Source organism: Muntiacus reevesi, chromosome 20 (assembly GCF_963930625.1).
Source record: "Muntiacus reevesi chromosome 20, mMunRee1.1, whole genome shotgun sequence".
In the NCBI taxonomy this organism is placed as follows: Eukaryota; Metazoa; Chordata; class Mammalia; order Artiodactyla; family Cervidae; genus Muntiacus; species Muntiacus reevesi.
In genome coordinates, this window is record NC_089268.1 from 47835024 (window position 1) to 47849037 (window position 14014).

Sequence of the window (14014 nt, forward strand, 5' to 3'; positions counted from 1 at the left end):
CTCAGACTTCTCTCCGAGATGGTGCTGGTGGCACAGTGGATGGGAATCCACCTGCCAACGCAGGGAACACGGGTTTAACCTCCGGTCCGGGAAGATGCCACGTGCCAAGGAGCAACCAAGCCCGTGCGCCGTAACTACTGAACTCGCGCTCTAGAGGCCACGCGCTGCAACTACTGGAGCCTGCACGCTCCAGGGCCCGCGAGCCACAGCCAACGGGCCCACGTGCCGCAGCTACTGAAGCCCTGCGCCGACAGCCCGTGCTCCGCAGAGAGGGAAGCCACCCCGTGCAGGGCCCGAGCACCTCAGCGATGAACAGTGCCCACTCTCTCGGCAACCACAGGGAGTCACCTGCAGCAGCGAAGACCCAGCGCAGCCAAACAAAAGAAAAAATTAAAGTGTAACAGAGAAAAAGACCTCTCTCCCACCAGACAGAGAGGGTGAGGCCACAACGCATACTAAGGCAGGTGATAGGGAAGCGAGTTGAATTCCTCCCATCCACCGACACAGCCCCGGTGCCAAGCACCTCTTTCTGAGAGGTTTCGTCTCCACGGGGATGTGTCAGGAGATCAAGGCAGTTATGCAGCAAGAATCGAGAAAATACCCCAATCACACAGATGGCTGACACAAGGAAAACTGGGGAGAATTCAGGAAGGGTCTCACCTGTACGGGATTTGTAAAGAAATGCTCACGGGTTCCCAACCTACCTCAGATGAATCGCCAGCTATTTGTTCAACGGCACTCTTGAGGGTTACCACGTCACTTGATATTTGTCTTTTCTCTTTATTTACCATTAATCTGTATAGCCTTTTCTCACGGAAAACAGCCCAAAGCAAATGAGCCCAACTACAAAGACCTCTAGTTTACGGAGTCTCTATTAATTTAACTTTAATCTGATCTAAACAGTCTCTGCTGTGGAAACCTTCCCAAGTTCCCTGGTCCAGCCACCAAGGGAGTAAAAGGTATTTTTGTGAGTTTCTCGATCCGAAACTCACACAAACTTTTAATATTTTTTTCTTCCTTTCTGAAAATTTGAACTCCTCTCCCCAATAACAGCCCCTCCCCGAATTTTAATAATTTACAAGCACAGAATTCCTGATTCTTATTCATTCCTCGGGCTGCTTTCTTTTACTCCCCCAATCCTGCCGAGCACGGATCAAACAGGGCACAAACCGGGGAGAAATTTAATCGCTCGTATCTCTGCCTGAGGGATTGTCTAGGTGCTATGGTGACAGACACCTCACTGAAAGCATGTGGAGGAAAAAAGACTTTTAAACTCCTAGACTTAAAAAGAGAGAGAGGTTTCTAATGGAATTGCTGTCAACACACAAAAACACAAAATAAGGCCGACACAGTCAATCAAAACTACTTATATACTCATGGGGTAAAGCAGCCCAAACAATACTGTTCGAAGGTATTTTTGTTTCTCTTCCCCAAAACTCTGCCTATGTTGAATTTTAGGAGTTTTATTGATTTGCTTTTCCGGCTAAATGTACATTTTCTCCCCAGAAGATTTTTAGGTGAAACTACCCCGTATGATGCCATAACCATGGACACACGTCATTAGACATTCATCGAAACCCAAAGAACACATCACACCAACGGTGAGCAGTGATGCAAATTACGGACCTTGAGTGATACTGTGTCCACGCGGGGTCATTGACTGTAAGCTGTGTACCGGCCTGGTGCGGGATGGTGGTCCTGGGAGGGGTTGTACGCACATGGAGGTTTGGGCATATGTGGGAAATCTGAGCTTTTCACTCAGTTTCACTATAGACAGACTATTCTAAAAAGTATTTTTACTGTGCAGCTTCTCTGCCAATTTATTCTGATAGAGGCATGTTCAATATCTGGGGTTGGGGGGAGTGAAACTTTTAGTCCTTCATTGTGTAGTTTATAAAGCTCTGTCTTTAGGGTATGTCAATTTGAAAATTGAAAAGGGAGGTGGGGGAGAAAGTAAGTGGTCTCAGAGATTAAGGTCGATTATAAAAATCTCCCAGCCATATCAGCATAGAAAATAACCCAGACGAGGCAGTGGTTAGTTCCTGCTCTCCTGATATGCGAGTCAGAATTTTCTGCCAACCCGTGTTCGTGAACAGGAAACCAACAAGACTGTAAACAAAGAAACCACCACCAACAGCCACAGATGTGCAGGGCTGGAAGTTCCACTCTGGACAAGGTGAAAAGGCTAACGGGCAGGGAGTCGTAATAAAGCTGCCGGCGGAGAGAGGGCTCCCGGGCTGTGCCGCCTGCCTGCTGAGAAGTCAGCCTGCTCCTCCCCCCTCGGACCGCTCAGATGAGAAAACAATCTGAACATAAACTCAGCAGGACGGAGCAAGGACGTCTGAGGCGTGGGACAATCCCCGACCTATCTGGCAGGATCAGAAACCAAGGGCGTGTGCCCATGAACCCAAGGGCCAGGAAGGCTCTCCCACTCGGAACTAGAACCTCATTCTGCAAAAATGCTTGCAGGGGAGTCTTCGGCCCAGTCATCTGGGACTGGGTTAGAGATAACTGGGCCGTGGGGACCCATCCAGGAACTACCTGATGCAATTTAGATAGCATCTCTATTATGGACCCAGTCTCCTTAATAATGGACATGGGCAGGGCAGGAAGAGGATCAGAGCCTGTGAACATCAGTGGAACAATGCCGCTCAGGGCAACGTGGTTTTCAGCTCATTTTTGGAGAAGAAAACAATTCTTTAAGGTCAACGGTCCTTCGGCATACCAAAGAGAAGGATATTTATAGGGATGCTTAGTTTTTTTTTTTCTTTTCTAAAAGCAGAGGTCTAGGAGAGAATGCTATCCACTAAAAGAAAATCCACAAAATTCCAGATCTGGGCTCCACACCTCTTGCCCTGGGCCGCAGTCTTGCGTGCTTTTAATTTCTCCTGAATTATCCACTCACGTCTGACCAACAACTCTATGGCCCTATTTCTCAGATGCTTTAGGCTCTCTCAGTGGTTCTGTTGGTCGTTCCTCAGCTTGAGACGCACCAGCAGTGAGGAGGAAGTGGGCCCGAGTACCTCTTAGAAGCGTAACTACAAACAGAATAGATGACGTGAACCTTTCACGCTGTAAATTCTAGGACCTATGGACGACACAAATGGACCAATCATCCCCAGCTGCCAATGGATAGAGGAAACCCAGCTTAAAAAAACAGGTTGTCCACAGCTGGGCATGTTCCTCCAGAAAAGCAATGTCATGGAAGATAGCTCTGTGTCTGCAGCCAGCTCCAGGGTCTAGCTTCACAAGGAGGCTGAAATTATACCTACTGACAGTGGAAAAAAATAATTGCAGAGGACAACGTTTTCAAAATACTAGTAAGTGAAGCCAAAAAATCCAATCAACTTCAGCGGACTACAATGTCTTATTTCTAAAGCTTGGAGGGGAGAATAAATTAGGAGTTTGGGATTAACATATATATGCTACTATATATAAAATAGACAGGAACACACTCAATATCTGGTAATAGCCCTATTAGAAGAATCCAAAAAAGATACATATATATATATGTGGATAAAGGAATCATTTTGCTCTACGACTGAAAACTAACACAACACTGTAAATCAACTACACTTTAATGAAAAAATCTAAAATAAATAAAAAAACAAAACATAAAACTAAAAACCATTAAAAAAAAAAAAAAAAAAAAAACAGGGGAAGACAAAACAGGTATAACTGCAGTTCCAAGAATTTCTGGCATGCACTAGGCCTTGGAGGTTGCTATGTCCCCGGTTCTTTAGCTTTCATGAAAACAAGAATGGCTTTCCTTCTCCTTAACAAGGTGTCACCACTATCCTGAATGGCTGGTAGGACTAGGGTTATTTTCTGGTCCCAAGTTTCCAGAGGACAAAAGGTGGAAGAGAGGGGAGCCAGGAGTAAGGATATTACGAGAAAATGTGCTTACATAAAAGCAACTCAGCTGTCACGACGAAAACAAAAATGAAGACAGCAGAACACACCTGCTCTTTGTGGGGAAAACAAGGGGAGGAGATGCCAGCTGCCCCCCACGCCAGCCCCTGGGGACACCACACAGCCAGGACAGCTATGTCACCCGCCCGGGACAGGCTGGGCAGATGATGGTCTGGGGTGGGCAGGGGAGGAAGGTTACTGTGTAATAGCTGTTTATAGGCACAGGCCTCTTAAGGGCTCAGATCGTAGCAAGGGTCTACACTGGTTTCAACTCCTTTTATTCATACTTACAGAAACTTGGTCTACTCAGGAACACGATCTGATTAAAACGTTGCCCACGTGTCTTCTCACTGCTGGAGGCACCAAAGGTGATGTCACAAATTTAGACAAGAGGAAAGCGTGAAAAACCAGAGTAAGGCTTAAATGGAAATATTAAAAGTGCAATGTCTTCATATTAAGAAAAACAGAGCATCCCATGGAATAATTCGTTGTTAAACACAGGATGGTAAACAGGAGAGGAAAAGTACCCAAAGCTGACTGATTACCCAAGAAATGGTGCTCGCTTCACTTTCCTATCTCAGTTTCGTAAACAGACGGGAGAGGCAAAGACGAGAGCAGCTGGTCATCTGAGAGTCTCGGATATCCAGTATTCACCCTCCCACTCCCATATCCAAGGAAAACGGGTGAAACCCAACATTCAAAGTAGCCAAACTCTGAAGGCATGGTGATGAAGCAATTACATGCTGAAGAAAGTGCTGAACTGTGGGGAATTTTTCACTGACACAGATGTTTATATCACTAGGAATCCTTCCTCTATGCGAATCAGAGGTAAGTTCTCAAAGAGAGGAACTAAGAATGACTCAGCACATCTAAAAAGGATTCATACCCATTCTTAGAAGGACATTCAGAGGAAGCACCATCCGAAGCTAAACAATGGTATCTGCTTGCCCTTTGATCCAGCTTTAAGAACATTTTGTACAACTTGGTTGAAATACCACTGAATTTCACATTTAGCATTTGAAATCTCCTTAGGGGACCATCCACTGCTTTTCTGAGCCACACTCTTGCAATCAAGTTCTTCAAACTATTTTTGCTGTGAATAGCTTGCAGGCATGGATTTACTTTCTCCTAACAAAAATCTTCCTAAACACAGGCAGCTTAAATGAAAAATAGGCCCACTGATCCTATAAGAAAAAGACACTACAGTGTATCTGGTTACAAATCCAAGGAAAGAGAACTCCATTTTTCTTCTAATTTATGTTTCCCAAGAGTAATTTTGTTCAGAAGATTGCCAGTATTTTTAGTACAATAAGTTTCTTGTTACTTGTAGGAACACATGCTGATTCCTTTTTCTGACCATAATTTTTTTTTTATTATTATTTCATTTTATCCTAGCATCTGTGGGCTTCCCTTATGGCTCAGCTGGTAAAGAATCTGCCCACAATGCAGGAGACCTGGGTTCAATCCCTGGGTTGGAAGATCCCCTGGAGAAGGGAAAGGCTACCCACTCCAGTATTCTGGCCTGGAAAATTCCATGGACTGTATGGTCCATGGGGTCGCAAAGAGTTGGACACCGACTGAGTGACTTTCACTAGCATCTGTAGATCAATACCTCATTAATTTAAAATAAAGTCTGAAATGCAGAGATTTAACTAAAACTTTGCACTACTCTCAAACATAATGCCTACTATGAATTAATATACACATGGGTATATTAATAGACAGCTGTTTAATTAAGCCTGAAAATATACATCAGGTATGATGTATTTCAGTGTCCTGTCTTCACTTGTCTCAAATGTTTTACCCCATAAAAATCATGTAGGTTCTTGTTCATCTGAAACTATCACAACACTGTAAATCAGCTATACCCCAATACAAAAAGTTTAAAAAAAAAATCAAGTAGGGACTTTCCTGCTGGTCCAGTGGTTAAGAATCCACCTGCTAATGCAGGGAATACAGGTTCAATCCCTCATCTGCAAGGATCCCACATGCCTCAGGGCCACTAAACCCATTCGCCTGGGCTCTGCAACAAGCAGAAGCAACCACTGCAATTAGAAGCCCCTGCACCAAACAAGAGCCGCCCCCACCCACTGAAACTAGAGAAAGTCAATGTGAGGCAATGAAGACCCAGCTCAGCCCAAATAAATACGTTAAAAAGTTAATAGAAATCAGCATGCCCCTTATAAATGAGCTAAATAAAATCAGATATACCCTAAACAGATTAGTGACATACAGATTTTAAATGAACATATCTACTTTCATTCCCTCTTGATGAAGCGCCTTCAGTATGCTCAGCATTATGTTAGGAACTTAAGTTACAACAGTGGATAAGCCTGGTTGCTTTCTGAGGCAGACATCCTAGAGGGGTGACAAACAAAATGAGTAAGCAAATTTTAAAGGGAAAAAAAAGCACTCCCTGTGATAAGTGAGACCAAGGAAATAAACAGGGTACGGGGACAGTAAACAAGTGACAGAAGGTGGGGGCCACACCAGTTTCTACCAAGTGGCTAGAGAAGGTTTCTTCTCAAAGGTGAATTTTAAGCTAAGACCTCAGATAGTTCAGGATACTTCTCCAAGGTCACCACACTGGCAGGCTTGCTTTTACCAGGCTGCCAAGACATTTTCAGCATTAGGAAACAAGCAGGAAAAGGCACCCATGGCCGGGATTGAATGCAGGTTAACGAGCACCCAGCTTGCCTGGCGGGTACTCTGCAACCAGCCGGTTAGAACGAAAGAAGTTACACCTCAACAGACTGCTCACCCAGAGCGTAAAGCTGTCAACACCAACAGCAGCGGGCCAAAGGACCAGCCTTGGGGATACGCAAGAGAAGTGTATCCCGTTGATTCATACTTCCTGATGATGCCTCTCTGACTGACAAGGCTCCAAACCTTTGCAATGTATTTCATGAGTAAGTTACTCCTCTGTTCCAGGGAAGAAGGATGTTTACAACTATGTAACACATTCCCTTAGACCTACAGTTTGTAACTTACTTTGTAACTTTCCGTTCATAACTTACCTAACTCAGCAGGTATATAAGAATACTTTAAAACCCATCCTGCCACCTTCTGTAGGGTTCTTTTAGTCATGTAATGCAGTAGCTAACACGCCATTGACAGGGAGGAAGAAATCTGTGGATTGTCTCAACATCCTTATTTAGAGAATCCACGTTGTGAAGCAATTACTGGGCTTTCCAGGTGGCGCTAGTGGTAATAAAATCTTATGACTCCTGATAGCCAACTCAGGAGTCATAAGAGCCACAGGTTCGATCCCTGGGTCAGGAAGATCCCCTGGAGGAGGGCACGGCAACCCACTCCAGTATTCTTGCCTGGAGAACCCCATGGACAGAGGAACCCAGGAGGCTACAGCCCATAGAGTCGCAAAGAGTTGGACACGATTGAAGCAACTTAGTATAGCACAAGCAACTACTTCCTTCCAATGTACTGTCCTAGTGATTAAAGCTATGATAATCAGACTTCATCCCATTTTTAGCCTCTCATAATAAAATCCTCCTTTCCTACTGCTAAATGGATCAATATTAAATAGCATTGCTTGACTGGCAGGTGGCGTAGCTTGTGACTTGGATTCAACTTACCTGGAGAGGTTTTCTCCTCTACCCATGTGGAGCCCAGAATCGGATCTACAGATAGCTATAACTTGCAATCAGAAAGTCTAAGAAGGGCTTGGGGCAGAATTCCCTACCTAGGAGTCTCTTTCGTTTCATAACAGCCTGTCCCTGGCCTGAAATGACACTATTATTGAATTCTCTTAGAAATTTTCGGTGCTATTTTTTGAATCTTTAAAAATCTTTCTGAAAAATCCCTAGGGAGATACTATGTTAAACGGTTGCTTTAGCAGGATTAGAGTTGACAACCAGCTTCAAGCAGTGCGGCTCAGAAGCCACATGTACCTGTAGACCTAGAAAGCTCAGAAAAGCAAAGAGTGAGGAGAACTTGGAGGTCACTAAACAGTGAATGTCAAACCTTACAAACTTGCCTAGGGCCAACTCACAATTTCAAACACCAGTGGTCCCCAAACATTGGAATCACCTGAAGATCTTTAAAAAAACTGAAATCCAGCTTTTAGTCACTCGTTGACTTAACTGATGGGGACACCACCTGGACATCTAGGCTTTAAAAGCTCCCCAGGTGACTTATGTACAGCAATGTTTGGGAGCCGCTGACATAAAGAAGCATTGCTGTTAATTGATTTCTGGAGTGATTTGATTGCCTTCAGAGGTCAGGATCTCCCGCGCCAGTGCTTCTGAACCGTGGCCACTAAGACTCTGATTTAACTGCTCTGGGGAGCAGCCCAGCATCACGTGTGCCAGGTGGAGAACCATGACCTTAAGCCTAGGAACTGCTGCCTGGAGAGTGTGATACAGCTGTCCCTGACGAAGTCACAAGTGCTGTTCTTCCCACTTTGTTCAAGTTGGGGATTACCCTCAAAAGGCAATGAAACATTTCTCCAAGGGAAGAAATTCAGGGGATTAGGCGAGGGGGTGGGTAATGAGAGCCAGGGCAGGGGATGGAATTTACAAAGACAGAAGCAGCAGAGGTGTTAGCATAAGGAACAGTGCTGGTCCCTCCCCGGTGCCCCAGCTTGACTGACTGGCATGAGAATTTCCTTAGAATACTTCTTGGAGGTGGCTCCACCTTGGCTTTGATCCTAATAAAATGTGAAAATTCCTGTCCAATCAGAACCCCTGGCGCTGCAAGGAGCCAGACCCACAGGCCTGGAGCGTCCAGTCCCTGTGAGATTCTGCATCAGGAATTTCCCAGGACGATGCCTGCACCCCTCGGACATATGAGGTCCTGTGCCATACCCTCGGGAACCCCGGCCCTCCACCCCAGTACTTTCTTCCCCCAAAGCTCAGCGGAGTTCTCTCCTGGACATTCTTGGAAAGGACTCGCTTGGGGTTTTTGACATGGGGATTGTCCTTAAGAGACGGACGTCTCCGACGTGGCTTGGAGACGCGGGTGCCGCTCTGGCAATGCCTGCGAACCCACTTCGGGGCCTGGGCAGAGCCGCGCGTCTCGCCCCGGAAGGGAAGTCCGCGGAGACCCACCCCACCGCGCGGCTGCGCCCGCTCCGGGCGTGGCTCCTGTGGCCCACTTCTCCCCGCCTAGAGCGCGGCCCCTACATCGCTGCGTCTACGCTGAGTCAGTTTATGAATGAAGAGGAACCCAGATCGGAGGCACAGATTCTGGGAAAAGTCCTCCTCGCGCCGTTCTCATTTACAGATGCGAAGACGCGAGGGGGAAATGCTCTGACTCCGTCCGGGTTTGCCACAGAACATTTGTGGCTGAGCCCGATTTAGCCGCCCTTGAATTTCCATTCTGTTGCCTGGCAACCGGTTCAGACCAGCTCCCGGCCCAACCCCGGCCCCCAACCCGCCCCCTTTCTCTGCCCGTGCAGCTTGGGCCGAGCTGATGAAGAGTTCAGCCTTTGGGGGGCTCAGGCCAAAGACATGTGAGCGAGGGTACCAGGGGAGCGACCCCAAGCCCGAGCGAGCCCAGCCTGGCCGGGGCTGGCGAGCCTCCCGCGGTCCTTTCGGGACTTCCTTGTGCATCCCTCCTCCCCAAAATCGGTGGACACTACTTAACCACAATCGCCAACTTTCATAAAGTTCTCAACTGCTCCGGGATTCTCTGAGATCCCGGTGGGAGAACCGGCACAATCAGAGCGTTAAGGACGCCGAACAAAACAGGAGGGGATACGTGTTGAGGCGCCTTCTCCGTCCCAGCTGGCCCCACTCGGGCCAAACTTTTCTGCCATCAGTCGAGTTAACAGGGCCCGAGCCGGGCACCAGCTGGGAAAAGCGCGGACTGTGTTCTGGCGGCTAAGCGGAGACGCGCCAGCCAGCGCCGCATTCAGGACCCAGCGCCCCAGCCCGCCGCGGCGGGCAGCCCCGGGCCCCCCGCGCGGGGAGAGCACGTGCCGCCCCCTCTCCTGCCCCCGGGCCGCGCAGGTGGTGAGAGGGCAGCTGGCCTGTCCGCGCTTCCCCGCCGGGGCCCCAGCGCCAGGGGCTCCTCCACCCTCTCACCCCCGCGCCCAGGAGACTGGAAAGGGGAGGATGTTCTGGTCTTCACGCTACCCACCCACGCACCCCGCCACCGATACTTACCCAGGTTCACAAAGCTCATGACCATGTCGGCGTCGTTGAGGAAGGCGCTGTCTTGCGCGCTGGTCAGCGGGGACGCGCCGCCGCCAGGCCCGGTGGCCAGCAGGCTCCCGCTGCCGAGGGGGTGCGCGGCGCCCGGCGACGGGGACTGGGGCTGGGACGCGCCGGCTCCTCCGCGCGGCCCGGGCTGCCGCCTCTCCCCGTCCGAAGCCCCGTCCTCCTCATCGTCGGCGGATAGCGCGTTGTACAGGTCCAGCATGAAGAGGGGCGCAGACTTCAGCGGCCCTGGCGGAGGCTCCCCGCTAGCTGGCTGCTGCGGGAACGCGGGAGGCTGCGGGAGGCCGTGCAGGGGCCGCGGCCGGTGCGGGAGCCCCAGCACCGACAGGATCTCTTTCTGCATCTCCCGCTTCTCGTGCGTCTTGAGCCGCCGGTATAGGAAGCCCGAGGAGGAGGTCTGCGGCGGGGGTGGCCGCTCCGCGTGGCCCGGGCTCCCGCCGTCCCCCAGCAACGCCCCCCCGGCGGCGGCGGCGGGCAGGGGCGGGGGCCCGCAGAAGCTGCACAACAGCCCCCACCACCAGCACAGCCACTGCGCCGTCCGCCCCAGCATCCCCGCCGGGCCGGGCGGGCCCCGCGGGCCCCGCGAGGCGTGGAGCGGCGGAGCGAGGCTGGAGCGCGGCCGCGGTGGCCCTTGGCGTGAACAGCTCCCCCCGCCACCTCTCGGCGGGCTCGCTTCCCCTTCCCGGCCTCAGTCCTTATCTCTCATGGTCCTCTGGGGCGCCCCCAGTTGCCCCGGCTGGAAGGGAGGCGGAAGGGACGCGATCCCCGCCGCAGAACCACTGGAGGGGCAAGGGGAAACCCCGCACTCCCGCGGAAGTCTCCGGAGACGCAAGGTCCAGGCCAGGTGCGTCCGAGTCCGGGCCGCGCTGCAGCGGGCGTCCTCGCCCCCGGGCGGGTCAGGGCGCAGTTATTCTAGGGCCGGGCTGCCGGCGCACAGCCCTCCCGGGGCGGCTCACCAGCGTCGGGGGATGCCCGGCATCGCCCCCGCGCACGCCCGCGCCTCGCTCGTGCGGCCGCCGTGAAGTGTACCCCCGCCGGAGGGCCCCGGCCGTGGCGACGAGGCGTCCCAAGGTGCCAGCCCTCTCAGCGAGGCTTGAACTTCCTTCTCGCTCACAAACTTCGCGCCCCTCGGTCTTCTGATCGCCCTCGGGATCTCGGCGCGCCGCTCCCCTGCCCGAGCGCAGGCGGTGAGGATCCTGCTCTCCGTTCCGCGCTGGCTCGGCTGCCCCCACTCCGGCCTAACCCCGGCTCGCAGAAGGGAATGGGAGGGACGCGGGCCGGGGCGCGGAGCGGCGGCGGCGCCGGGAGTTCGCAGGCTCCCGCCTCTCGGAGCCGCGCTGCCCGCAGCGGCCAACGTGGGCTTTTCTGGTGCGCGTCTCGCCCAGGTACCGCACTCCAGCCCCCGGGACGCCCCGCCCCCCCGGGCGATGGACAGGCCGGCCGCCAATGGGGAGGCGCGCCTCGTCGGTATTTAAATGGATCCGCCCCCTTCTTGCACCCTCCCTCTCCCGGGAGGCGGCGCCTCCGCCGCGCGTAGGTTTCAAGTACAGAGAATTCCCGCAGGCACCCCGGGAGCAGCGACTCAGAAGGGCAACCAGATCATCGGTAGGGAGAACGATCTGATCAGAGCCCAATGGAAATCTTGCTCTTTTACGATTCCATAAAAGGCCTAAAGTGATGTTTTTAACTAAATAAAAGTAAAGTCAGCTGTTAAATCGGTGTCACCTGACTCAGTTGAGGAAGAACAGAAAAATGATGCTTTTCCTATTCCTTCCTTATTTTCTCTAATTGATGTAATGTAGTTATTTAACAGTCACGTGGCTTCTCCAAGACAGCTGCTGGGACTTGGGGCACAGCTGCGGAGAAGCTGCTCCCAAAAGCCACAAAGAGGGTCAGGTATAAGCCAAACCCTTCATCCTGAAGCCTTGGGCCCTAGTATTTTATTTCTTCATTTGGGCTTCGACTTTGCTTCTTAGGGGCTCCCCTGATGGCTCAGTCGGTGACGAATTGCCCTGCAATGCAGGCGACCCAGGTTGGACCTCTGGGTTGAGAAGATCCCCTGGAGCAGGGAATGGCAACATACTCCAGTATTCTTACTTGGAGAATTCCATGAACCGAGGAGCCTAGTGGGCCACAGTCCATGGGATCGAAAGATTAGGAAACAAATTACTGACTAAGTACTGGCACTTCACTTCTTAAGCTAGCACCCAAAAGAAAGCTGGTATAATCAGATTCTATAATAGAAAAGCGCGCCCCCACCACCATCTCCTTGGAAAGATTTCATTGCTTCTCTAGTTTGTCTGTTAAGGTTGCATCTTAATGGATTGAAATACACTCTATTTCACATGAAGTAAGATCAGTAAAGCTTGGGGGGAGGTGGTACAGGTAATTTCAGTAACTATAGGGGCTTGCCATGCTCCCATTATAGACAGGGCCCTGAAACTCTGGTTGCTGGGAACATGAGACAAGATCAAACATGTATAATTTTATGGCAGGTTCACTTCTCAGTTAAAGACACTGCCCCTCCACCCAAACACCACCACCACCATCTGCCATCCAGGATGCAAATTCATTTGTTCTTCCCATCCAAAAATGTCAGTTACTGGTACATCTTAGAAGGAAGTTCTCATAAAACATTTTGATCTTTTATCTACCTGGTGAAAACATGTGCCTTAGAAATCAATACTGACCTGGCTGCCTTGGTTCACAGAGCTCAAGGCCTTTGGGAGCCAGACCAACCAAATACATAGAAACTTATGGGATCTGTGATCTTACGGGATCATGAGGTTTCTGCTGATTCAAGCCTTACAAACATTTTTATCTTGTTTCAAAGAATCTGTTTTGAATGGGTAAATGTCTTTACCTCCCATCACCCCACCACTCAGTGGATTGCTCTTATCTGTTGTCCTGTTTCAGCCCAGACACACTGGTCTTTAGGACAGACTTCGGTTTTACAAATGTCCTGTAGCCATTGCTTTCAGGCAAGACAACATCAGCCACACTGATGGCCAATCTCTAACCATCTGCAGGGGTTGCTTTCATCTGAAAAAAGGAACACATCACTCCCCTGGTCTGGGACTCCAGGCCCCTTAGGATTCAAGAGCCTCCATCTCCCTCTTTCTTCTGCTGGGACCTGTTAGCAGCGTGAAGTCATTCCGGTGCATAACACTGCAGCCCCCAAGAGCTCTGATCAGAAGATCTGAAGTCTCAGCAAATATATGTGGGCTTCTTCCTTTCTCGAACCCAGTCACGCCTTCTTAAGACTTCTAGTGAGACACAGGCAGAGTGAAGCAGCTCCAGCCTGTCAGGGCAGTGGGGAAAGCACTGGAAAACCAGAGAACCCTGAGCAAGTCACTTCGGGAGGTCTGTGCCCTTCCACACACAAAAGCAGACCGTGACCCACTATTGCACACGCACCTATTATATGAGCCAGAGAGAACTCACGCAAGCACACCACCTTCTCCTTTTCTCAGATACTTGGTAAGAGGTGATGGACCTGTATGACCTGGGTCTAAGAATAGCCCTCAGTGATGTGTAATCAACATCTGTGCAGCAACGCTGATTCAGGTCTGCCACGGGCCCCACCAAGAAGTACTCTCAGATCCTGTAGTGTGATGCTAGAAAAAAGGGAGTGCCTCCCAATGACACACACAAGAGCACACGACTCTCTTAAGAGCCAAAGGGGAAACATATGACGTGAGAGATGTGGCAGTGCTCATAAAGACGGTGACATTCGACCAAGGACCACAGAAGAGAATGCGCTCTCCTCACATCTCCACCGCCCCCGACGTGTGCACATGTTTGTCAGAAAACACTCAGACATGGCCTTGGATCCGTTAGGGGGAAGAGGTATAAAGAGATATGATTCTGAAATTGTCATACAGTCAAAATTGGGACCACTGCTTCTTCAAGCCAATCTCAAC

General features: G+C 50.5%; 1 protein-coding gene across 2 annotated transcripts in view; it reads right to left on the minus strand.

The window, feature by feature from the left end:
- The window catches only part of BMP6 (bone morphogenetic protein 6), a 143676-nt gene extending 132217 nt beyond the window's left edge, over positions 1 to 11459 (minus strand). For both annotated transcript variants that reach the window (XM_065913339.1, XM_065913338.1), the window contains exon 1: positions 10038 to 11459. In XM_065913339.1, the coding sequence (XP_065769411.1) occupies positions 10038 to 10641 (604 nt within the window). In that variant the 5' untranslated portion in view covers positions 10642 to 11459. The remainder of the gene's footprint in view (positions 1 to 10037) is intronic.
- Between the last annotated feature and the right edge of the window lie 2555 nt (positions 11460 to 14014).